Here is a 24,428-nt window from a genome sequence, read left to right on the forward strand (position 1 = left end):
TGCAGAAAACTGTAGGATACTGATGAAAGAAATCAAAGACAACACAAACAGATGGAGAGATATACCATGTTCTTGGATTGGAAAACTCAATATTGTGAAAATGACGATACTACCCAAAGCAATCTACAGTTTCAATGCAATCCCTTATCAAATTACCAATGGCATTTTTCACAGAACTAAAACAAAAAATTTCATAATTTGTATGGAAACACAAAAGACCCCAAATAGCCAAAGCAATCTTGAGAAAGAAAAATGGAGCTGGAGGGATCAGGCTCCCTGACTTCAGACTATACTACAAAGCTACAGTAATCAAGACAGTATGGTACTGGCACAAAACAGAATGGAACAGCATAGAAAGCCCAGAGATTACACCCATGCACCAATGGTAACCTAATCTATGACAGAGGAGGCCAGAATTTACAATGGAGCAAAGACAGCCTCGTCAATAAGTGGTGCTGGGAAAACTGGACAGCTACATGGAAAACAATGAAATTAGAATACTCCCTAACACCATACACAAAAATAAACTCAAAATGGATTAAAGACCTAAATGTAAGGCAAGACGCCATAAAACTCGTAGAGGAAAACATAGGCAGAACACTCTTTAACATAAATTGCAAGATCTTTTTTGACCCACCTCCTACAGTAATGAGAATAAAGACAAAAATAAACAGATGGGACCTACTGAAACTTAAAAGCTTTTGCACAGCAAAGGAAACCATAAGACGAAAAGTCAACCCTCAGAATGGGAGAAAATATTTGCAAACAAAGCAACTGACAGACGATTAATTTCCAAAATATACAAACAGCTCATGCAGCTCAATATCAAAAAAACAAACAACCCAATCAAAAAATGGGCTGAAGACCTAAATAAACATTTCTCCATAGAAGACATACAGGTGCCCAACAAACACATGAAAAGATGCTCAACATCACTAATTATTAGAGAAATGCAAATCAAAACTACAATGAGATATCACTTCACACCGGTCAGAATGGCAATCATCACAAAATCTACAAACAATAAATGCTGGAGAGGGTGTGGAGAAGAGGGAACACCGTTGCACCGTTGGTGGGAATGTAAACTGATACAGCCACTATGGAGAACAGTATGGAGGGTTCTTAAAAAACTAAAAATAGAACTACCATATGACCCAGCAATCCCACTACTAGGCATATACCCAGAGAAAACCATAATTCAAAAAGGCACATGCACCCCAATGTTTACTGCAGCACTATTTACAATAGCCAGGACATGGAAACAACCTAAATGTCCATCAACAGAGGAATGGATGAAGAAAATGTGGTACATTATACAATGAAATATTACTCAGCCATAAAAAGGAATGAAATTGGGTCATTTGTAGAGACATGGATAGACCTAAAGACTGTCATACAGAGTGAAGTAAGTCAGAAAGAGAAGAACAAATATCGTATATTAACGCATATATGTGGAATCTGAAAAAATTGGTATACACAATTTTATTTACAAAGCAGAAATAGAGACAAAGACGTAGAAAACAGAGAAGAAATGTATGGATACCGAGGGGGAAAAGGGGGGAGTCGGTGGGATGAACTGGGAGATTGGGATTGACATATATACACTATTGATACTATGTATAAAACAGATGACTAATGAGAACCTGCTGTACAGCACAGGGAACTCTACTCAGTGCTCTGAGGTGATCTAAATGGGAAAGAAATCCAAAAAATAGGGAATACATGTATACATATGGCTGATTCACTCTGCTGTACAGTAGAAACTAAAACAACATTGTAAAGCAACTATAAACCAATAAAAATTTTTAAAAAAATAAAGTGCAGCAAAAATTGGTTTATCAGATTTTTTTTTTTTTTTTTTGCAGTATGCGGGCCTCTCACTGTTGTGGCCTCTCCCGTTGCGGAGCACAGGCTCCGGACGCACAGGCTCAGCAGCCATGGCTCACAGGCCCAGCCACTCTGCAGCATGTGGGATCTTCCTGGACCGGGGCACAAACCCGTGTCCCCTGCATCGGCAGGCAGACTCTCAACCACTGTGCCACCAGGGAAGCCCTGGTTTATCAAATTTGAAAACAACTGGAATTCTCTATTAACCTGCTCTTCTGTAAATTGACAGTCTGATAAAAACTGGTATTTATTACAATAACCTTAAAGATATTACTTACAAGATTCTGAAACACTTCTGAATATGACTTTCCTGTCTGTTACTTTTTAGGTAAAGTAAGAATTTTCTGAGGAAAACGAAAACACTAATTCAAAAAGACATATGCACCCTCATGTTCACTGCAGTATTATTTACAGTAGCCAAGACACAGAAACAACCTAAATGTCCATCAATGGATGAATGAATGGATAAAAGAAATGTGATATATATACCCATTATATACCCATTATATATATATATATATCCATATCCATTTTATATATATATATATTCCTTTATATACATTCCATTTTTTATATATATACATACATACATATATATATATATATAAAACGGAATATTATTCAGCCATAAAAAAGAATAAAATCTTGCCACGTATGACAACATGGATAGACCTCCAGGGCATTATGCTAAGTGAAATAAGTCAGACAGAAAAAGATAAATACCATATGATCTCACTTATATGTGGAATCAAACAAAAAAGAAAAAACAAAACCCAAGCTCATTGATACAGACAAAAGATTGGTGGTTGCCTCGGGGTGGGGGTGTGGTGGGGAATAGGTGAAGGGGGGTCAAAAGGTACAAATTTCCAGTTATAAAATGGGTAAGTCATAGGGATGTAATGTACAGCATAGTTACTATAGTTAATAATACTGTATTTCATATTTGAACGAAGCTAGGAGAGTAGATCTTGAAAGTTCTAATCAGAAGGGAAAAAAAGTCAACTATACATGAGAGAGATAAATTAGGAGTTTGGGATTAACAGATATACCCTACTATATATAAAACAGATAAACAACAAGGACATACTGCATAGCACAGGGAACTATATTCAATATCTTGTAATAACCTATAATGGAAAAGAGTCTGAAAAAGGACAGATAGATGGAGAGATAGATATAACTGAATCACTTTGTTGTACACCTGAAACTAACACAACATTGTAAATCAACTATACTTCAATAAAAAAATAAAGAAAATTTAAAAACCAACGATGTATGGTGACAGATGTTAACTGGACTTATTGTGGTGATCATTTTACAGTACATACAAATATTGAATCATTTACATTGTACACCCAAAACTAATATACAGTTAATATCAATTATACTTCAATTTTAAAAATGAAAAAAACAATTCAGATAATATTTTGTCTGAATACTCGATAAAAATAATATCCCATTTTCTGATCAAATTAGGCAGGTGTGTTTGCCATTCCTGCCACTACTTTCCCCTAACTCACATCTACACCAATGTAAGATTAATATTCCCCAAACATCATTTTCATCAAGAATTTGTTCTGCTAAAACAATAACAACCAACGACAGAAATCTCACATCCTCACTATACATAGAATAATAAAGGTCAAACACCTTATCCTGATTTGAAAATCTTCTATGATCTGGTACCAATCTTTGGTCTCCATCTTACCTTCCATCAATCACATGCACAAACCCTGTGATTCAGCAAGGTTCATTTACAAAACTAATACACATTTGTGTATACCTTCATTTCCCACTTTCCTCATATCTAAAAAGTCCTCCATCTTCCTGTCCCCCTTTTTTTTTCCACCTGAATCCAACTAGCCTTTTTATGCAAAGCTCGAGGCCTCTAAAATAAGCTCCTCTCTACCCTCAAACCAAACTAATTTCCTTCTTTTCTGACTTCCGATGACCCTTTCCAGCACTCATTCATTGATTCCATTAGCCACACAGTAACTCTTACGCACTAATAAGCATTGTATTATGATGATGGGGGCCACAAAGATACATAAAACTAAGTCCCTGATCCTTGGGCTCACAGTGCTCTAAAGACAGACATGAACAAGTCATTACAGCAGTGTTTATAATAGAGGTATAAATGGCGGGAAAGTGGGACCATAAAGAAGGATCACTTCAAGCCGTTTGAAAAGATAAGAAAAGGCTTTTTAGAGAAGGTGACATTTATGTTAAATTTCAAAGATGGGTAGGAGTATGTCAGGCACAGAAGTAGGGAAAGGAGTTCCAGGCAGAGAAAACAGCACATACAAAAGCAAAGAAAGGAGAAAAACTTGGCATGTTTAGAGAACTATAAATAGAAAAGTATGGCTGGAGTTCAGAGTACGTTAAGTCTACCAACACTTACTGACTGTCCATTCACCAAACCTCAAAACAAATGGAAAAAAAAACCATAGTATCTCCTCAAAAAATGTGCAAGGATATGGTACCCAACTGATTAGCACAGTTAATTCAAACAAAAGAAGCAGTACTGAGCACTTACTTATAAAGCAGACACTGTGTTAGGTACCCAAGATAGAGAAATAAAGAGCATGGCTCCTGCTCTAATGGAGTTAACATTTTACTAAGAAAAGAGAGTCAGTTTACTGTAGATAGATTTTTAGGTTCAATCCTTATGACAAAAGACTAAGAGAAAACTAAGAAAAAATTATATTAATAGTACTATTTTCCCCTTCTATTTTCTACATTTTACATAATGAGCGTGTGTTACTATACTATGATAATTAAGGAAAATAAAGTTTATAATTGGAAAAGTATGAAACTTGACAGCTGATAGGTTCCCAGTAAATGTCTGAGTAGGTATCTGCTAATTAAAGCCTGAAAAGTTTTAGATTTGGAACTTCAAATATCCAAAATATGGCTACTCACACCACCTCAAAAGCTATGAACCTTGCTGTTTCTTGAACACACCAAGCATGCCCCACTGCTGTTTGTAGACTCTTATCCCAGATATCCACCTGGTTTGCTCCTTCATCTTCCTTGGGTCTTTATTCAAATGCCATCCTCTTAAGACTTTCCAGTCCACTCTATCTAAAGATGTAACACTCTCCCCATCCAAAAACTATCTCCTTTATCTGCTTTTTTTTTCTTGCACTTATTATTATCTAATATACCTGGTTTTACTTATTTGTTTTCTAATATACCTGGTTTTACTTACTTGTTTACTATGTCTCCTTTCCCTAGCTCCAACAGGGAAAGTTTTTTCTGTTTTCATTACTAATGTATGTCCAGTGCATAGAATAGTGTCTGAAAAATGATAAATGATCAGCCATTATTCACTGAATGAATAAAGGGCAGTAGTCTGCATATGGTTACACATTTGGTCTCTGGTGGCCAGAAGACCTGGATCAAATTCCAGCTCCACAACTTTGTAGTTGTGTGACCTTGTGAAAGTTAACTTAACTTCTCTAAATCTTAGTTTCCTTATCTATAAAATGATGATGTTGATATCAATCTTGCAGGATGGTTTTGAGGATTAGAATAATGCAGGTTGAGCAAAATGCCTGGAAAACAGTGAATGTTCAATATATGTTAGCTATTATGATGATGATAATGAACATTCCTGACGCCCAAAGTGCCTCCACTGAGTTATCACATCATTTCCAGTATCCAGTTCTTCAAAAACAATAGTTGTTTGCAAAATCCTTGGATCTTCACATGCTAGTCTGAACAAAACCAGTATTACTCTGGATCAACTCTTACCTTACACAAGATTCTCTTCTGTTTTAGCTTATAAAAAGAGATGGGTGTCTATTTCACCTAAAAAAATTTTTTAAGTGCTACATAAAATTGCTCAAAATGCCACATTTATCACAATGCTAATATACATTCTACTAGAACTGACTCTCGGTGCTTGTTTCATAGAACCGCACAAGAAAAGGTTAAGCTTAGGGCCACATCAATGGGATACTATACTACTAATTCTGTTTAGAATTTTTCAGTTCATTCAGAATTCCCCATATTAGATTCCCCATTAGCTGAGAGGCCCACCATACCCACCAGAGTTCATAAGAACCTCCCCATAGCAGGGGATCTGATTCAGTACAACTACAATGTATCAGTGTTGAATGAGGAGCTTTAAGAGGTAAATTAAAAAAAATTTTTTTTTAAGTACTTGGCCCCCAAGACTCTGGTGATAAAATAAGAGCAGCAAATTATAATTCACAAAACTAAACTCTAATTCTGACCCCATTACTTATCAGCAATGATACTTAAAGGCTTTTTTCCTCATCTATAAGATAGGATGATACCTATTTTGTAAAGCTGTAAAAATCCAGTGAGATGCATATTTGTAAAAATGAGCTATACTATATAAACTGTACTGCAGCAAACAAGTCTTCTGTAAAAAGATTTATTAAAAGATTTTTAAATAAAAAGCCACAATCCCACAACTACCCCAACCATTTTCATATTTTGCTAATATTCCCTTCAGGTGCTTCTCTTCACACACTTTTTTTTTTTTTTCCACACACTTTTTTTAATAAAGATGAAACCACGTGGAGTTCGAGGAAAACAATACAGTGCGCCTTTTTTAGAGCCAGATAGCCCAGGTTTGAATACTAGCTCCTAAAATTACTAACTGTGTGACCTTGGACAAGACTCTTAAACTCCTTTGTCCTGTTTTCTCTTCTTTAACATCAGGATAATAGTAACAGTACCTATGTGATTGGGAGGTATGAAGAAGAAATGAGTTATTATAATCATTTGGTACAGTGCTTGGCACATGGCAAATTTCATAAACAGCTAAGAAAAAACAAAATTCTGCTTTTTAAAAACTTAAGATGATGTCATAAACCAAAAGTACATTATTATCTAAAGTATCATAGAAAGATTCTTTTAAAGATGTCTAGGTTACTTTACACTATTTTAAAAATAAATCTCCCTACTATTCCTTTGTCTAGATATTTTACAATGTATAATAGAATCCATCTATTGCTTCATACTTCCAGTAGAGGTCTCCATCTAAAAAATAATGTTATCAGACTGAAAACTTTAAATTAGTATTCCTGTTATTTAAAAAAAAAAATAGGGGCCAGCATTATCAAATATGCAAATTTAACTTTTTCCAAGAAAAACATTTAAAAATAAGGAATATCTGAAGAAAAAGTGACTTTTCCCAGTGATTGTTATATTTTGCTGTGGGTTCTCCAATAATACTCACCTCTCTTATAAACATAATCCTCTGGACAGGAAAGGGAAAGAGATATGACTGTTGGATACAAATGATAAATCATGCGCTTATTTATCACTGCTACTGGCCAACAATTTAATACCTACGCCTCAGAGATGGTATAAGTCAGTAAAGTCATCTTAAAGTAAAAGTAAAGGTCATGTTTTGTAGTAGCAAAGAAATCTCAACAATTTTCCACATTTATTCCTTTTAAATCACAACAGAGTAGCTAGAGTAATAAAGGCAGCTCTGAATTGGCTTCTACATTCCCCCTCCTATCATTCAGTAATAGTGACCTAAGACAAGTCAATTATCCTTATGCAGGTCCACCAGAAAAAATATCCTTATTTCTAGCCTACCAAAAAGCCTGGGGCTAGACCACCTTCTTAAGAGCCCTTCTAGTTAAGAATGATGATGCTATGAATTGATAGGTTCAGTAGTCATATCCAACTGTTGCTAAGTACATACTTCCTGCTCCTATCTTTAGGAATCTAAATTTTCAGGCTCCATAAGCTATATTACTAGGCCTCTATAAAACATCAAATTTGCATGTAATATTTAATGTCTACCACAGCTTAGCTCCTGAAACGTGTAAGACTTAAATGTGTAAGGTAAATATCTATAAGATCTGGTATGACCAAAAACTGACCAAGAAATTACCAAGCAATTTGCTTAAAGCTAATAAATAGTGCTGCATGTGTGCACACGTACACACGCATCCACTTAAACTAACCCCCAGAGTTTATAAACAGGGGGATAAAGAAGGAGGAATGTTCTAAGCAACTCTCAGAATTAGCAAGACTTTAATAGCCAAATTATATCTAATTCTGAGGATCAAATATACAATGTAAAAACATAACACATTTGATTTAGTGATAATGGATTTGAATGGATAGACCCAAACATTTAAGATTTCTGGTTGTAACTAAAGCATGAATTTGCTTTTCATCTCCACAGGGTAGATAACCTATAAAGACGACTTTTAAATAAAGACAATTACTTCTCACCTTGAGAAGATAAAAATCAAACAACTATCAAATCGTAGTTTATCCTAGTCTTAATAACATAAAAATCAAGCAATGAATTAAAAACAAAAACAAAATTATTGCCTTGTTTTTGTATAACCAGTGATGCAATGGCCAGCAAAGAATGAAATAGTGAAGAGCTCTTAATGGACAGATAGACAAAGGTAATTTTCCTCCAAAGTTATCATTTAGCATTTTAGCTGATTTTTATTTATATATTAAATTCCTAGAAGATGAGAAATATTCACATTCAAGCATAAGCGGCAAAATAAGATTTAAAATTTTTAATAATCAGTATTAGTTCCTCTCTTGAACACTGATAATAATCACAGATTTTAAAAAATTAAAGTCAAACACTAGTAGATAAACATATGAAGGATATCACTAAATCTGACTTTTAAGTCTAACAGTATTATTCATTCCATAAACAGATATAGAAATACTATGTTAATAGAACATACAGAGCTAAGACTGCATCAAGAGCACACAGCAGGCAGTGTCCTACTCAATGAGGAAATGATAGAAACATCCAACTAAGGTCAGCATCAAGGCAAGGAAAAGATGCCCTAGTCTCCCTAACTATTTCAGAGTGGCCAATACAATCAGACAAAAGAAAATGATTAAAGGTGTAAAATTTAGAAAAGAAGTAAAGTTATCCCCATTTGCAGATGACATACTAGTATGTCTAAAAAAAATTTTTAATCAATGATAAAACTAATACAAGTGGCAAAACAATTAAGGTGCCAGATTACAATATAAAAAATCAGTAACTTTCATATAAATGATAATTAGAAGATATAATGGAAGAGAAAACCAAATTTACAATAGCAAGAAAATTGATAATATACTTAAGAATAAATTTAAGAAATGTCAAAAACCTGTAAAAGGGGCTTCCCTGGTGGCGCAGTGGTTGAGAGTCTGCCTGCCAATGCAGGGGACACGGGTTCGAGCCCTGGTCTGGGAAGATCCCACATGCCACGGAGCAACTGGGCCCGTGAGCCACAACTACTGAGCCTGCGCGTCTGGAGCCTGTGCTCCGCAGCAAGAGAGGCTGCGACAGTGAGAGGCCCGCGCACCACGATGAAGAGTGGCCCCCGCTTGCCACAACTAGAGAAAGCCCTCGCACAGAAACGAAGACCCAACACAGACAAAAATAAATTAATTAATTAATTAATTTAAAAAAAAAAAAACCTGTAAAAGGAAAACTTTAGACTCTTGAATGACACAAAAAGATTGAATAGAAGACTCATTTTTCTTGGTGAGGTAAACTCAGTATCATCATGTCCATTCTCCTAAGGTAATTGTTTTTAATTTAATGCAATCCCCACTCAAAAAAAAAAAGAAAGAAAAAGCTTTTTTCTGAAACTACAACAAATTAATGCTAAAGTTCATATGGAAAAAAAACCATAAACAAATACCCAAGAAAACCTTGTAAAAAAAGAACTATGAGATGGGAATGGCACTACCGAATATTAAAACATGCTATATAAAGCCACAATAATTACAATATAGTGACATACCATTTCTTAACCCACCAGATCGATAAAACTTCAAAAGCTTGACAAACACATGGTAAGGCTATGGGAAACAGGTACCTTCATATACTGCTGATGGGAATGCAAAATAGTTCTCTCCTACTTGGAGAGAATCTGGTGGGAATTGGGCAGAATTTAATCAAATACATATGCCTTTATTATTTGATTATTGCATCAATCCCCACTTTAGTGATTTACTCTGAAGATACATCTCCAAAAATTTGAAAATTGGTTTGCATAAGGCTACTAGATTTGCAGATTATTCATGTGACATTATTTGTTATTGTAAAATACTGGGAAAAGCCTAAGTCATTATGTAGGAGACTGGATGAATAAAGTAGGATATATCCACACAATGGAATACTATGCAGCTGTTAAAAAAAGGAATTTTATGAACTTACTTAGAGTGATAGGCAAGATATTGGGCTGGCCAAAAAGTTCCTTTGGGTTTTTCCGTAACATCATATAAAAACCCGCACAAACCAATATATCAAATTTCATTTTGGCCAACCCAATATATTAAATGAAAGAAAGCAAAATAAAAAAAATAGTGTGCATTCTTAATGTTAAGATGGGGAACTAAAAATGCATGTATATATCTCCTTATTTTTACAAAACAAAAGAAAAACAAAAAAACAGGAAGGATAACCAGCAACTATTGGTTACCAAAAGAGCATGGGTAGGAATGGGGCAGAAGTGACAGGGAAGAAAAGAGGGTAGAGGGTAAACTCCAAGCATATCTTTGCTTAAATTTTGATTTTAGAATCCTAAGGGTTTTATATATTCATAAATAAAATTAAAGGAATAAATAAAGGGGAAAACACAAAATTGAATACAAATGGAGAAAATGTGAACTTCACTGTTTTAAGTGAATAACAATACCCAGAAAAATAGAATCCAGTCACTGTGAACCTTTTTTAACACAATTATTTACAGATATAAAGTCAGTCTGAACACAAAAAGAAATGCAAACAAATTTGTAACTCTGCTTGGCGGGTTTGTTGTTTGTAGTGGTATGGGTATAACAATTCTGAAACTATTCTCTGTGTGTTACAAAACTAACAAGATAAGTAAATACACTGGTGTTAGGAATTAGGATTCTCAATGCAGTTAAAGGGAGATACATGGAATGGAAGAAGGCAAGAGAAAACGTGTGTGGGTTGTAATTAGAGATATCAGTATAGCCTTATGATTTTCAAGGTGTGTATATTCATATTTAAAATAAGTAAACTTCCTAGCTCTGTCCTCTGAAAGGGCCCAGAAGAAAAGATAACCCAATAACAATGGGTACATCTACCACCCAGATTTGGTTTCTATATACCATTCCACACTAAAAGGAACCAGGACTTCTTGAAGAAATAGCTGATGCTACATCAGGGAAAGCAAAACACAAGTTGACTCTAGAAGATCTTATTTTGTCAGAAGGCAAGAAAGAGCTCAAAAATAATAGTAACTTGATAAAAATACACAGAAGGCAGCTTGAAAGGGCTCCTCCTGGCCAAACTGAAGCAGCAAAATGCATAACTGCAATAGATTTTAATCCATTGTATAATATAAAAATCTAATAAAAAATAAAAATATTTTCCATATCGTAGATTGCCAACTAATAAGATGTAGAAGAAATGATAAAATTAGAAAATAAACATCATACAGCCATCATAATAACTGAATGAGGCAAGAATCATCAATGGATATTAAAACCACTGGGTAAAAGTTTGATGGTGAGCAAGATATTTACAGTCTCAAAGTATGTCTCCACGGATCACTTGCTAATTACAAAACAGAAAATGGAAACTTTACAATGGAGAAACCAGGAGGACACCACCTTAACCAAAGTTAATGTCAGCAATAATGGGACAAAGTGACATCACATACCTCCTGCCAAAAATACTTAACCTAAATCTAATCCTGAAAAAAAACCTCAGAAAAATCCAAATTTTATAGCACAGTTGACCCATACTCTTCAAAAATGGTAGTATCACAAAAGACTGAAGAACTACAGATAACTAAATGTGATACAAGATCACAGATTAGGGATGGTTGGGTATGACAGCTATAAGACATCTTTGGGGCAACTGGTAAAATTTGAATAAGATCTGTATATAATACAGATAATATGATTATATTCATGTTAAGTTTTCTGAATTTAATTATTTTACTATTGTTACATAAGAGAATGTTTTTATTCTTAAGTAATATACACTTACATTTAGAAGGAAAGGGCATTATAACTGTAATGACAGCAAATGATTAAATAACAGTAATAATAATTATAATAATGTGTGTATATATATATATATATATATATATATATACACACCATCACATATAAAAAGGAAAACACAAAACAAATGTGGTAAAATAACAACTGGTCAATATAAATGAAGTGTAAACAAGACTTCACATACAGAAAGCGAAAAAAAGATTTAACAATTCTGGACTTCCCTGGTGACGCAGTGGTTAAGAATCCACCTGCCAATGCAGGGGACACGGGTTCGAGCCCTGGCCCAGGAAGATCCCACATGCCTCGGAGCAACTAAGCCCGTGCGCCACAACTACTGAGCCTGTGCTCTAGAGCCTGCGAGCCACAACTACTGAGCCCGCGTGCCTAGAGCCTGTGCTCCGCAACAAGAGAAGCCACAACAATGAGAAGCCCGCGCACCGCAATGAGGAATAGCCTCTGCTCACCGCAAATAGAGAAAACCCACGCAAAGCAATGAAGACCTAAACGCAGCCAAAAATCAATCAATCAATAAATAAAATTTAAAAAAAAAGATTTAACAATTCTGAAGAAAGAAAACATAGGAAGGAAAAAAAATGATAGGTTTATCATTTCTCTCTCAACCAGATTTTTTACTACTAAATTAATACATCGCAATGTGGGGCTACCTGGCAAAAACTACTCAAAAATTCAGAAGTTTGACTTTTTAATGGTGTAAACTAAAAAGATTATACCAAACCACTTAAGCACTCTTGACCTATTACTTGTGAGTGCACTTGGAGGTACAGCCTGCTTAGGTACTAAATACTGTTTATGAAGTACTAAATGGTCTGATCTGTGCTCAAGTACATTGAAAATTCACTTAACCTATGAACCATTATGGAAAGTGTGATCAACTTGGGCATTATTACTGACACATTTAAATTCAACCCCACCTCTAAACTACAACAGGTTAGGACCCCTAACTATGGTCTCTGCTTTGTCTTGTTTTAATGGAAGAATGTTCCTACTGACCTCATATATGTTTATATTAACATTTTATTTATTTAAAATAACCAGTGGGCTAGGAGAGGAGCAAAAACAAATTTCATTTGAAAACACGTCACCATGAAAGATGTGTATATTATAATTATATAATAAACATCATCTCTGTGCACAGAGCAGCTGACCACTGAACAATTTACCAAGTACAATAGTTAAGAACTCAGAAAGAAAGAATTAAAGATACTTGCCATGTATCCCATTAAGATGTATATTAAAATAATACATTCTTGTACAACTTTATTCAAATCCTACTTCATAAAAAGCAATGCTTTGGCTTGGTCCCATTACACAGTAATGAAAAAACTCATTTACTGAAAGAAGCAAAAGATAAACATACTAGGGCATGGAATATACCTGAAGATATTTAACAACTGTGGATAATGGAGGGTTATGTATAAAACAAAGCTTTGTGAAATGTAAAGCAGGTCTATCACCAGGGAAAAGAATGGAAAGGTAAAGGGGAGAAAGTGTGGCTTGAAAATATATAAAATAAACCTTACCAAGTGGCAATTATGGCTGACACTTAAGATTGAAAGCTGGATAATAACCTACAGCCTTTTTTGGTTTTTTTTAGTAGCCCCTATGCTCCAGAAGAAAAGAGTCTGAGTGGTGTAAAGAAATTCTTTTCTAAGTGTTATTTTTTCTGAGATTAAATAACATCAATTACTTCTGAAATCTGAAATGATAAAAATAAAATCTTACATATGAAAAGTTTGAAACATGAAGATAAAGTGCATTAAACAAAACAAGCTATTGTTAGTATTGTTATTTTTAAAGGAATTTATACATGTTCATTTATAAATGAACATGTATATTTATATTGAATATATTTATATTTATATATAAATATATTTATATTTATAAATGAACTCCCCTAAGCAGTACTGAGATAGACCAACAAAATCCTCACAAAGAGAAAAAGTGGTCAGTAAATTCAATAAAATAAATGGCATTCTATTTGGAAAATATTATAAAGTTTTATTTAAAAACAAAACCTAGATATTAAGAAATTTTATTTTTAATTGATTTTTTAAAATCCAAATTACTATGCAAATAGTTATGATAAGCTCAAATTGGTAGTTCATTTACCCCTTTTTTTCCCCCTTAAGTGGAGCCCTTGTTATCTTCTCTAGAGCCCAGAAACAAAGTAGGGTGTGTCCACGCTCTGCTTAGAGATGACAGGTGCAGCTTGAGCAGGTGCCCCTAGACCAGATGTCACCTAGAGGTTTTGCTCTGGATGCAGCCCTGGCCAACATGTTCATGCCACGTTAAACCAGTTATCTCAGCAACTCAACTGGTTTAATTCCAACACTTAGATCAGCTGTTCTCAAACTTCAGTGTACTTAAGAATCACCTGGGGCACACTTTAAAAAAATACAGTTTTAGACCATTAAGTCATAAAACCACTGATCAATCTTAGCACCACTAAAACAGGACAACTAAACATTATATGCCTCATAATCTGATGAAAAGCACAGCACTACCTACTAAAGTACACCTAAAATACTAAACTTGAATTTTTTCAATCTTTAAATCTAATAGATTTTAGGAAATAGATACAGGGGATAGAGGAACAAGTTAACTGACACTAGAAGGAAGCAGTCAACCAAATCTAGAATTTAGGGCATTCTAAAGGACAACTGACCCCACCACTTCAATAAATCTGTGGCATGATAGGAAATGGGAGCTGTTAAGAGACTAATGGGATAAAAGAGCCAAAACAAGAGATTCAGCCTCACCATAAAATTCTCTTGCAGTAAGATGGGGTGGACCTGCAAACACTAACTTAGATATTAATGGAAATATGAATCTATCATTTGGGGACAATAATTCATAATGCAGTATCTATTCCTACATATCACCAAGAGATTCCAGTTCCAGCCACAGATCACTGCAATATACTTAGTCACAAGGGTATATATCTTGTAGAAAAGAATTAACTTTGAATTCACAGCATAATGAATACTCAAAAAGTATCCAAGCACAAGTGATATTTTTTAATGTTTGAAACAAAAAATTGTATGTTAGACTCTATTTTAATAACACAATTCCTGGAAAGTGCAATAAAATTCATAGAAAATCTGAACGCTACTGAGAGTGACAATTTGCTGTAAACCATCTCTTTATTCCAGGTCCCCCAAAAGTTTTATATCCTAAGTGAATCCATTAATAACCTTTATGATAGGTAACCAATACTAGTATCAATCACCATATATACATTTTTGTGTACTTCTGAATAAAAAGAATCAACCTGCCTATTTCCTGAGCTCTACTATGGATAACTGAACTAACCATATTATTTACATTTATTTTAAATTCAAAAGCCAATACTTTTGCTTTTCATAACAATTATGCTTATAATTTCAAACCATAAAATATTTGATGACAATCTTTAATTCTAACATCTCCATTTTTATCTCCAGTAAGTTTGGTCCTTATAGCAAGATCTACTTCTAAACAGCTTTCCCTAAAATCAAAATTCATGATTATGACCTATGTTTTTAAAATGGTAGAACTGAAGCAAATACAGATTTTAGCATGACTATCATATTTCAACAACAGTAATTACTATTCTGCAAAACAATGTGACCAATGATTTGGCTACCTTTCTCTTCCTGGCAATGAACACAAGATAATTTTAATGTCCCCTATTCGAACAACTATTTAAGTATTACCAATATAATTCTGCACAGCAATTGATAAAGATAAGCAAATAATAGCACCATAAAAATCATTTAAATCTGTATATATATCTATATAAATATACACAGTTACCTCTCATTTTCCATATTTAAAATTTTTCTTCCTTTACCCTCATTTCTTCTAGCTCAGGGTTTCCCAAACTGTGCTCCACAGAACTTAGTAGATGTTCCGCCAACATTCCCCTGCGATGTACGGTAGTGTTTGGGAACCATCATTTACCATAGGTGGAGGGAGGGAGGTAATAAACAGTGTTTCTCCAAATTGTCTTGAGATCCACAACTCACACTAACAAAATACAGTCTCTACGAAGTCCTTCAATGAAGTAACACAAATTTATTGTTATTACTCAAATTCATTTAGCCTTTTTTCAGGGAAACATATTGACATTTCAGGAAAACAAATGCTTCATACAGCACAAATTGGGAATCTCCACTCTAACTGATCCTGAATACCCAGGAGTGTGGTGACGATGGTGGTGCCAGATGAAAGCAGTAGAAAGAGATCCACCCCCCATGTGTCCTCTACTTCCTAATTCAAACAAACGCTACATTTACTAGCAAACTTGAGGAGGGACTGTACAACTCTGGAAAATGCCCAATAAGCAGCCTTCCCCCAAATAATAATGAAAAAAACTCTAAATGCTTCACCTAAAAACATGCAGTATTGAGTACTTACTCACTGACTAATGCACCTAAATTCCAGTGAATTAAAATGTTTGTTTTTCCTTCCTTTTCCAACTTCCAATATCATTTCATTTCAGATTATAAAATATTCACAGACGTGATATACTTCTCTATCAGTCATAGTGGATTTTACACACAACCAACTGAAAATACTAAATCAACAACAGAGAAGAGGTAGGATTATAAGAGTGCTCCTCTTTAGACGCAGACAATTTTAGTTGACAGCTAAGGCAGAAAATTTAAATGCAAAAAAGCATATAAACACTTCTGGGAGTTACAGTTAAGTTCTTAGTTTGCGTCCTCAGTGAAAACTATCCACCCTGGAAAGAGTTCGATTTATTTCTACTTGAGGGCAAATTTAAGCTATTTAAAACATGGTTTCTAAGACACAACACTAACCTAGCTGAGGTCTCATAAGTCTTTCAACTTTTTCTACTTTCCACTCCTCCTTTCAACAAGTTTGCACACCCTCTAAACTGTAACAGAATATGAGAAGATATCAAAATCAGGTTTGTTCAAAATGAAAGGTTACAGTTTACAAAATTAATTTTAAAATGCATATACGAATAATTTATTTAGATACAATTTTTCGTCCAGTCTTCATATTACTTTTATTTTCCTTCCTTAAATAAGGAGAGCAATCTCCATTTATCAATTCTGTTGATACACAAACTCAATGTATTACTTTATTTACTTATTTATTACAATTTTAAAGCATTCTTTCATTTAACCTCAAGTGATTCATAAAAGGCTTTCTCTTAAAAAAAGTGATCTACATGGTAGACACTAACCACCCAGCACACAAGTGTATTCATTCTATTTACCTGATAAATATAAACTTTAATTGGTATAACTTAAGGCAGGGCTTCATCCACCAAGGGGGGAAAAAAATAAATAAATTCACAATGAAACTGAAAATTCACTATAGCGGGTACAATTCTACAATTAAGTTTCTGACTATTCCAAAGGTAGGTACATGTAAAAAAATCATTTTATAAGAAAATCAGTAACATACAGTGTTGTACAACAAATTTTAAGTCCAAGGTATTTCACCTCTTTTTCAAAAATCAAGTTTTATAATGGAAACATCAACTTAACCTTGACTATAGCTGTACTATTGGCATCAGTAAGCTAAAACAAAATTCTTCAACTAAGTATTTGAAATATTTACCTAAATCTTCATACCAAGGCTTCAAATTCTTAACAAAAAGTAAGAGGAGTAAATTGTCCCCAATCTTAGTACCAAAACAAAATGAAAATATAAAATTAACTGAGTAAATATGGAACACACTGGGTATAAACACACTCAGGCATAAATTTAACCATAAGTAATTTCCAATTATATTTTAATTTCTTAAAATCACTTTGACTAACAAAGTGAATTCATAATAGACTGATTAAATATTACTGAACACATATCAAGAATACAACTTTTTTTCCAATTAACAAATGCCCCTAAAGCCATTTAGATACTTTTCCACTTTAACTTCTTCATCTACAAAATGTGGGAAATTATTAACTTATCCTTTTATACTTATAAAGGTATTCTAATAATGAACATCTGTGGAATATATTGTGATGTACATGCCAAGAATGGAACTAACTGAAAACAAAATACATAGACATAATAGATGAGTAATATCCAAGCTTTAAATATAGTACTTTTACACATTATCAGTAGGCACTTTTATTTTAAAAAATTAACTGTCAATGTTAAAACAAATAATCAATTGCATTTTCAATTTTAGACTTTGAGAAATTTTTGTAGACAATCTACAACTGAATAAGAGTATGTCTGACACAATCAAACTAACTTTTGGCAGACCACTAAACTCAAGTCTCTGTATTTGATGTCTATGTCTGTTACAATGGCCAGCATATTAGTTTGCTCTTCTTTATTTAAATGTCTGCAATATCATGAAAATATATCATAAAATACCAGGCTAACAGCTACCTATCTAACTACAGAGGAATGTCAGCAAATTTTAAACTTCTAAACAAGAACACATGTAATGACAGTCTTACAGTAAGTCAAATGAAACAGCAGTTCATTTAAAAAAAAAAATTAGTCCACCTGTGATTTATAAAACACACTGCATTATCTACTCAGCAGAAACCATGATACTCAATTTGACATATCAAAGAAGGAACTTACAAAGTCACTTGATTACTGTTGGTTACTATGAAGAGGCACTCATGGTTAAGTAACAGAATTACTGTGAAAGTTTGGCATCCTGTCTGCCAGTTAAGATTTTTCAGAGGAAGGTGTAAAACCCATCATAATACATGTCCTCTTACTGTGCAATATTACGCCACTATGGAAAAAAATCTTCCAAGGTTGGTAGTACCCAATTTTTGACCAGCATATTTCTTTTGTATTTCTTTACAAGCCATGCAAATCTTCACATGGTTTTATTTTCCAAAACAAATACTTCAACTTTTTTCCTAGTAGCCTAGCTACAACCCTACAAAAACAAACCTGGAGAGTGACATATGGAGGAAAAACAAGTTTAGCTAAGGACATAGTTCAAAATGTAGCTTCTAATAAGAGCATAAAACTCAAACTGACCCGAGAACAATATAGAGTTGTGAACAATCCTGAAACTACATAGTTAAAAACAGTATCATCAATGGATGATAGATCCCAAGATAGAAATCACAACTGGAAAAACAATATTTATGTAACTTATAATAAACTGGGAGTCTAGCCATTTGATTATGCTAAAGCTCTGTTAGTATGAATGTAAACTCTTCAGAAAAACACACATCCCATGAAACATATATATCATACAGTACCTTCTGGATATTAAAATCAATCAATCAATCATCCAATAACTATGAGGCATAACTTAACATGTATTTTAAACGGTCTAAAATCCAAATGGTTCAAACTGATTACCAGAAAACCAGGACATGTATTAACAGTATTCCCCTCAATATTATAAATGAAAATGAGCAAATAAGTATCACCATAAATAAAAAATTTTCTACTTCTCACCACATTACTAAATCAACAATTTTGAAGGTTAATTTTGTTTTACTTTGTGTTTTGTTTCAGTCTTTTATTTTAAAATGCACTCTGACACATGCCATCACACCCTCACAAGAGATAACAACTAACCATATTTAATATTTTCTAGACTTCTGTGTAACTCAGTAACTACTCACAAAGTTCTGCAAACTCTTCAGCTTCAAGCCTGAAGTCAATCTAAGATAGCCAACAGAAAGTACACCTGTGCAATTACTGCATTTCCTATTCCAGAATGCTGAACATAACACAGAATATGTACATCTGGATATTGCATTTGGAGCAATGATAAATGCCAAACTCAAATTATGTAGAAGCCACATTACCTAAAAGGCCATCCTATAACATCATTATTAAAAAGCAATAAATATGAAGAGCATTATTTTAGTTTTAAATAACAAACACCAACCAAAGAGCCTTTATGGGTAAGTAAAATAAATATTAAAAATAAAAGATGACCTCATAAGAAATTACAATATAAAAATATTCCTAGGAGAAAAACTGAGAAAAAATTAAGGCTGAATCACAAAATATATATCTAAACTGTATCACATGCCAACTAAATAAGAAATTTACTTTGTCAAATAAATAGTCAAAATAGAAGGGGAAGAATGAAAGAAAATCCAAATCAAAGTATTCTATTTTGTAGTATCCCTAATTTTCCTAAATAGATAACAATCCTATTAAAGCTTTTTAAGTCATTCAAAAAATTCAAAAAAAAGTATTTATATATATATTTATATATATTTTAAAAACAATCCTGATCACTTAAGGCACCAACATGCTATGCTATGCAGAAATATTCTACTGAAAAACTACTCAGTGACACGGTTCCACACAGAGGTTTCATTTTTTTAAAAAATCTTAAAATCAGAATTTTAAAAGGCAAAGGAGTTTCCAAAACAAAGAAAAAAATTTCCCAAGGGATACAAAGTTTCATTAACTATCTTAACTCTTACTAAGCATCACCCTTCTGCCCCTCTGTGGATATCAGACAATCAATAACAATGTCACCAAAGAATGTTTACCAAGATGGGGGTGGGGTGTCACCTGTAATGATTCTGTATGAAAAATGTAAACAATCCTAAAATAGGTGAGGAAAACTTTCACCTTATTATAATCTCACTTTACGGATAATGTTTCTCAGACTGAAATTAACAGAAGTTTAGACTGGTGTGCAAGGTTTGTTTCTTGTTTGGCGATTTTTTTTTCTTTTTGCTGAAACAAATCTCCCCATAAGTCCCTTATTCCCAAACACTGTTGGAAGAGTCACTACTACTCACCGCAAGTAATACTGTTTTAAAGCAAAGGCAGCGTTAGAACAACTTCTGGGAAAGTTGAACTCTTCAACAATTTCTCCCCACTGATTCTTCTCAGAAACCTGTTAAAAACACAGCCACACTTGTCTGAACGTGCACAATTCAAGAAAACTCTAACCTAACTCTGAAATAAATACCCATTCTACAGAGATCTGCAGATACCTCAGGCATCAGTGGGTGATTCGGCTCGATCCGTAAGAGTAACTAAGCAAGGGCTGCTTGAATCACCGTGTTTTCACCAGAGAGCCCAGTATTTAAGAGCACTTGTTTTGTTTGGGGGGGCGGGGGGGGTTGGTGGGTTTGTTTTGTTTTTGAAGCCCGGACAATAACCAATCGCAAGTCCCTCTGTCGCCCCCTTTTAAATCTCAACGCGGTCCGTTTACACTAAAAAAAAAAAAAAAAAGTTCAAAAGGATCAATACTGTTCCGGAGAGCGACGTCCGCAGGTTCTGGGGGGGTCGGGGCCGGGGCCGATTCCGATCCCTCTCCCAGATCTATCCATCTCCATAGGCCCTTCTTTGAGGCCTACAGCTTCTGCCTAGCCTTGAAGCCTAAGATGGCTATTTGGAGACAGGTCCTGGTTTCTTTTGTTAGCTGTATAAACCGAGAGCGAAGGGGCCGAGGCTGTGCCCCCGGCTGCCGGGATCATTTCGCAGCCGATTATCGATGTTAAACCTGCCCGCGCTAATTTTGAGTTGCACGAAAACTGCTCTCAGAGTCTGTGTGTCTCTGTGTCTCCGCCTGTGCTAGAGCGGCAGCGGCGGCAGAGCTGACTCGCGAGCGAGCGGGCGGGCGCGGGCGCGGGGCGGGCGCGGGGCTCGGGCGGGCGCCCCGCACGCCCGCACTCCCCGCCGCGGCGCTCAGACCCCGCCGGGCCGGCCGGGCACCGGGCAGGGCGCGAGCCGGCGCCGGGCCGCCCGCCCGCCGAGCCCCGCGCCCGCCGCGCGCACGCGAGCCACCAGGCCAAAAACAGCCCCGCCGCCGTCCGCCTCCGTGCCACCGGCTGGGAGCGAAAAGAACGCCTCTGGCCCCCGCGGGCCACCCCCCCGGCCCCGAGCGCCCACTCCGGGGTCAAAGGAGACTTTTTGGAGGAGACCAGTGAGAGGGAAATACAAATTAAAACTTCCACTCACCTTCGCAAATCCGCCTAAAGTAGTGACTCTGGTGTAGAGACCGTGAAGATCCAGCTCCTTCCCACCCACCGCAGGGATTTTTTTAAAAGGCGACCTGCGGGAGAGAGAAAGCCCCGCACTTGTCAGCCGGGACCCCGCGGCGGCCCGGGCGGGAGAGCCCCGTTCGCCCCGGCTCGCCCCGGCGCTGCCCCCCCGGTTCTGCTCTCACCCTCTGCTGTGGTGGAACTGCCGCAGCTCGTCCAGGAAAGCGAGTCCCTTTCTCCGCTCGTCCGGAGGCGCCTTCCCCGTCGAGTTTGCCATTATTTTTTCGAAGGAGGTTTTTAAAAAACCCAGATCGGTGTTTTAAAAGCGCCCCCCGCTCCCTGCGCTTCCTACCAGAGCCCGGAGCCCATTCCTCGGCCGGCGGCGGCGGGGCTCAGTCATGGGCCGGCGGTGGCGGCGGCGGCGGCGGCGGCGGCGGCGGCGGCGGCGGCGGCGGCGCAGGGAGGGAGGGAGGGAGGGGGAGGAGGAGGAGGAGGAGGGGAAGGAGGGAGCAGGAGGCCAAGGGGAGAGGAGGGAAGGAGGGAGGGGAATTTCTAAAAAAGTTTAAAGAAATCGGAGCGAAACTAGAGGGGCAGGCGACTGCCGGATCCGCGCGAAGCCGCGGGGCGAGCGCGGCCCCCACCCCTTCCTTCCCTCCCTCCCGCGGCCCGGCTCTCGCCCGCCTCTCAGCGCCGCCGGCCCAGGCGGCTCGGCCCGGGGACGCGATTCAACATGGTGCTGCTGCCGGGGGCGCGCGAGCGGGCGAGGGGAAAGGCGAGCCGACGGTGAGGGACCGGGGCGGCCGGAGGCCCGAGAGTTTCGGCGGCGGCGGCGGCGGCGGCGGCGGCGGCGGGGCTGGGGCAGGCGGGGCTGGGGGTGGGGAGGGGGAGGTCTGTGTGGTGGTTTGTGGAAAGCGGGGTGACAGCGTGTATTCCGGCCGCAGCTCCGCGGGGCCCTCGCACACATTCACGCGCGGCCTCGCGGCCGGGGCGTCCCCGGGCAGAAGGCACCGGCGGCAGCAGAGCCGCTGCGCGCCGGCTGCCCGCTTCCCTCCCCGCCAGCCTCCCTCTCTGCCGCCTCCGGCGCCGCCGCCACGGCCGGGCAGCCAGCGCCACACAGCGACCCCCGAGGGCCGGCCGCGGCACTGCGCCGGGCTCCACACCGCCCCGGCAGCTCCTCGCGGGGAACAATAGACTCGGCTCGCCGGGCTTAGGGTTCATCTGCAATGTGCCGCACATTTCACACGCACACAAAGCCGGCGGAAAGGGGGGAGGCGCGGGGAAACGGCCACTACCGGTTGTTCCAGGGTTAGGGGTGGAGGCGATGTTCGCGTCCCCGGCCCGGCTGTTGGAAGGGTCGCCTCGGAATCCCCGCCCGCCCGACAGAACCGGTGTGGCGCTCGGGAGGGAAAGGAATCCCAGAGGGGCAGCTCCTCACGCTACGCATCTTTCACTGATCGGAATAAAGTCAATCTGTCACCTTTTTTTTTTTTCTTTTAAGGTCTAAAAGAATCGGCTTTTCTGAGCCTTGTGCTAGTATTTGGGGGCCTGGTTAGCACATTTTCCATGAATTATCCACGAACTAACTTTAGCGAACTATAAATTAAATACAATGTGAACTGCCTGTCCTAGTTCTGTGGAAATAGAGTCATGCTCTTAATTCATCTTGACTTTGGTTGGTTTCACTTCTCAGACAAGATTATTATGTTGAGTTATGCAAACAGTAATTAAACTGGTTGGGAAGCAATCTTTTGAACTTTGACGATAATAATTAACGTTTATATTTTTATATTAAGGTATCTTAAAGATAGTGCGCTTAAAACAAATATTGAATAAAACCTTCTGTTTTTGCTTTCTCTCAAGTGTCTTAAATGCGATATTTTTGAAGCTTAAAATAGGCTGTTTAAATGGGAGACGCAACATCTCAACAAATATTACCACAAGTTTGCATCTACAAGAGGTGCTGCAGTCAGCCCTTTGCTACAAATGTTAATTAAGCTTCACGAGATGTGAAACGTATCATTATTCCCATTTCCGCGATGGCCACTACGGGCAAAGTCACCAACACCCAAGGTCACAGGCTAGTAAAGGTCTGGCTGGGTTATTTCAGGTAGTGATTCCATTTATTTGGTGGTGAAAAGAATTATGTAATACAGTCCGGCATGCTTCCGGTGCTCACTCTAGGAAACGGAATTCTTTCCCAAGTAAAGTTTGTCTCTTAAATGCGGTCGGAATAAGGCTGTGGCTAGGAAGTTCCTGACACCCAAGGGCCACTAAGTGTCTCGGAAGCCTGTGAGGGGCGGAGACCCAGCCGGGGGAGTGGAGGAGCGAGGCCGGGGCCGGAGGCGAGGGGGGGCGGGGCAGGAGGGAGACCAGTTCATCTGTCCCTTCCCCCACCGGTCCTCCTAGGGGTGGTGGAGATGTGGGCCGCAGAGCCGCGAGGCCCGAGCTGTGCGGATTCCCTAAACGCCGCACTTGCGCACAGCCCCTTACGTAACTGTCAGCGCCGGGGATTCCCTAGAGGGGGTCATTCTATTCAACCATTACACACACCCCGAGCTCCTGCCTCCGCGCCGCAGCCGCCGCCGCCACCGCCTCACAAAATGG

The 24,428-nt window shown here is 37.7% G+C and overlaps 1 protein-coding gene across 3 annotated transcripts in view; it reads right to left on the reverse strand.

Annotated features, from left to right (window-relative positions):
- Window positions 1-22,230, reverse strand: part of ARID2 (AT-rich interaction domain 2) — a 169,833-nt gene extending 147,603 nt beyond the window's left edge. Inside the window, exons 1-3 of one of the 3 annotated variants that reach the window (XM_079936949.1) lie at window positions 22,010-22,230; window positions 21,802-21,895; window positions 20,634-20,731 (exon numbers count right to left, since the gene is read on the reverse strand). In XM_079936949.1, coding sequence (XP_079793075.1) covers window positions 20,634-20,731; window positions 21,802-21,895; window positions 22,010-22,101 — 284 coding nt within the window. In that variant the 5' untranslated portion in view covers window positions 22,102-22,230. Of the gene's footprint in view, window positions 1-19,490; window positions 19,691-20,633; window positions 20,732-20,831; window positions 21,054-21,801; window positions 21,896-22,009 lie in introns of those variants that run through there. The other 2 variants (XM_079936951.1, XM_079936952.1) reach the window with 2 other exon arrangements.
- Window positions 22,231-24,428: the final 2,198 nt, after the last annotated feature.

Source organism: Stenella coeruleoalba (genome assembly GCF_951394435.1).
Source record: "Stenella coeruleoalba genome assembly, chromosome: 11".
In the NCBI taxonomy this organism is placed as follows: Eukaryota; Metazoa; Chordata; class Mammalia; order Artiodactyla; family Delphinidae; genus Stenella; species Stenella coeruleoalba.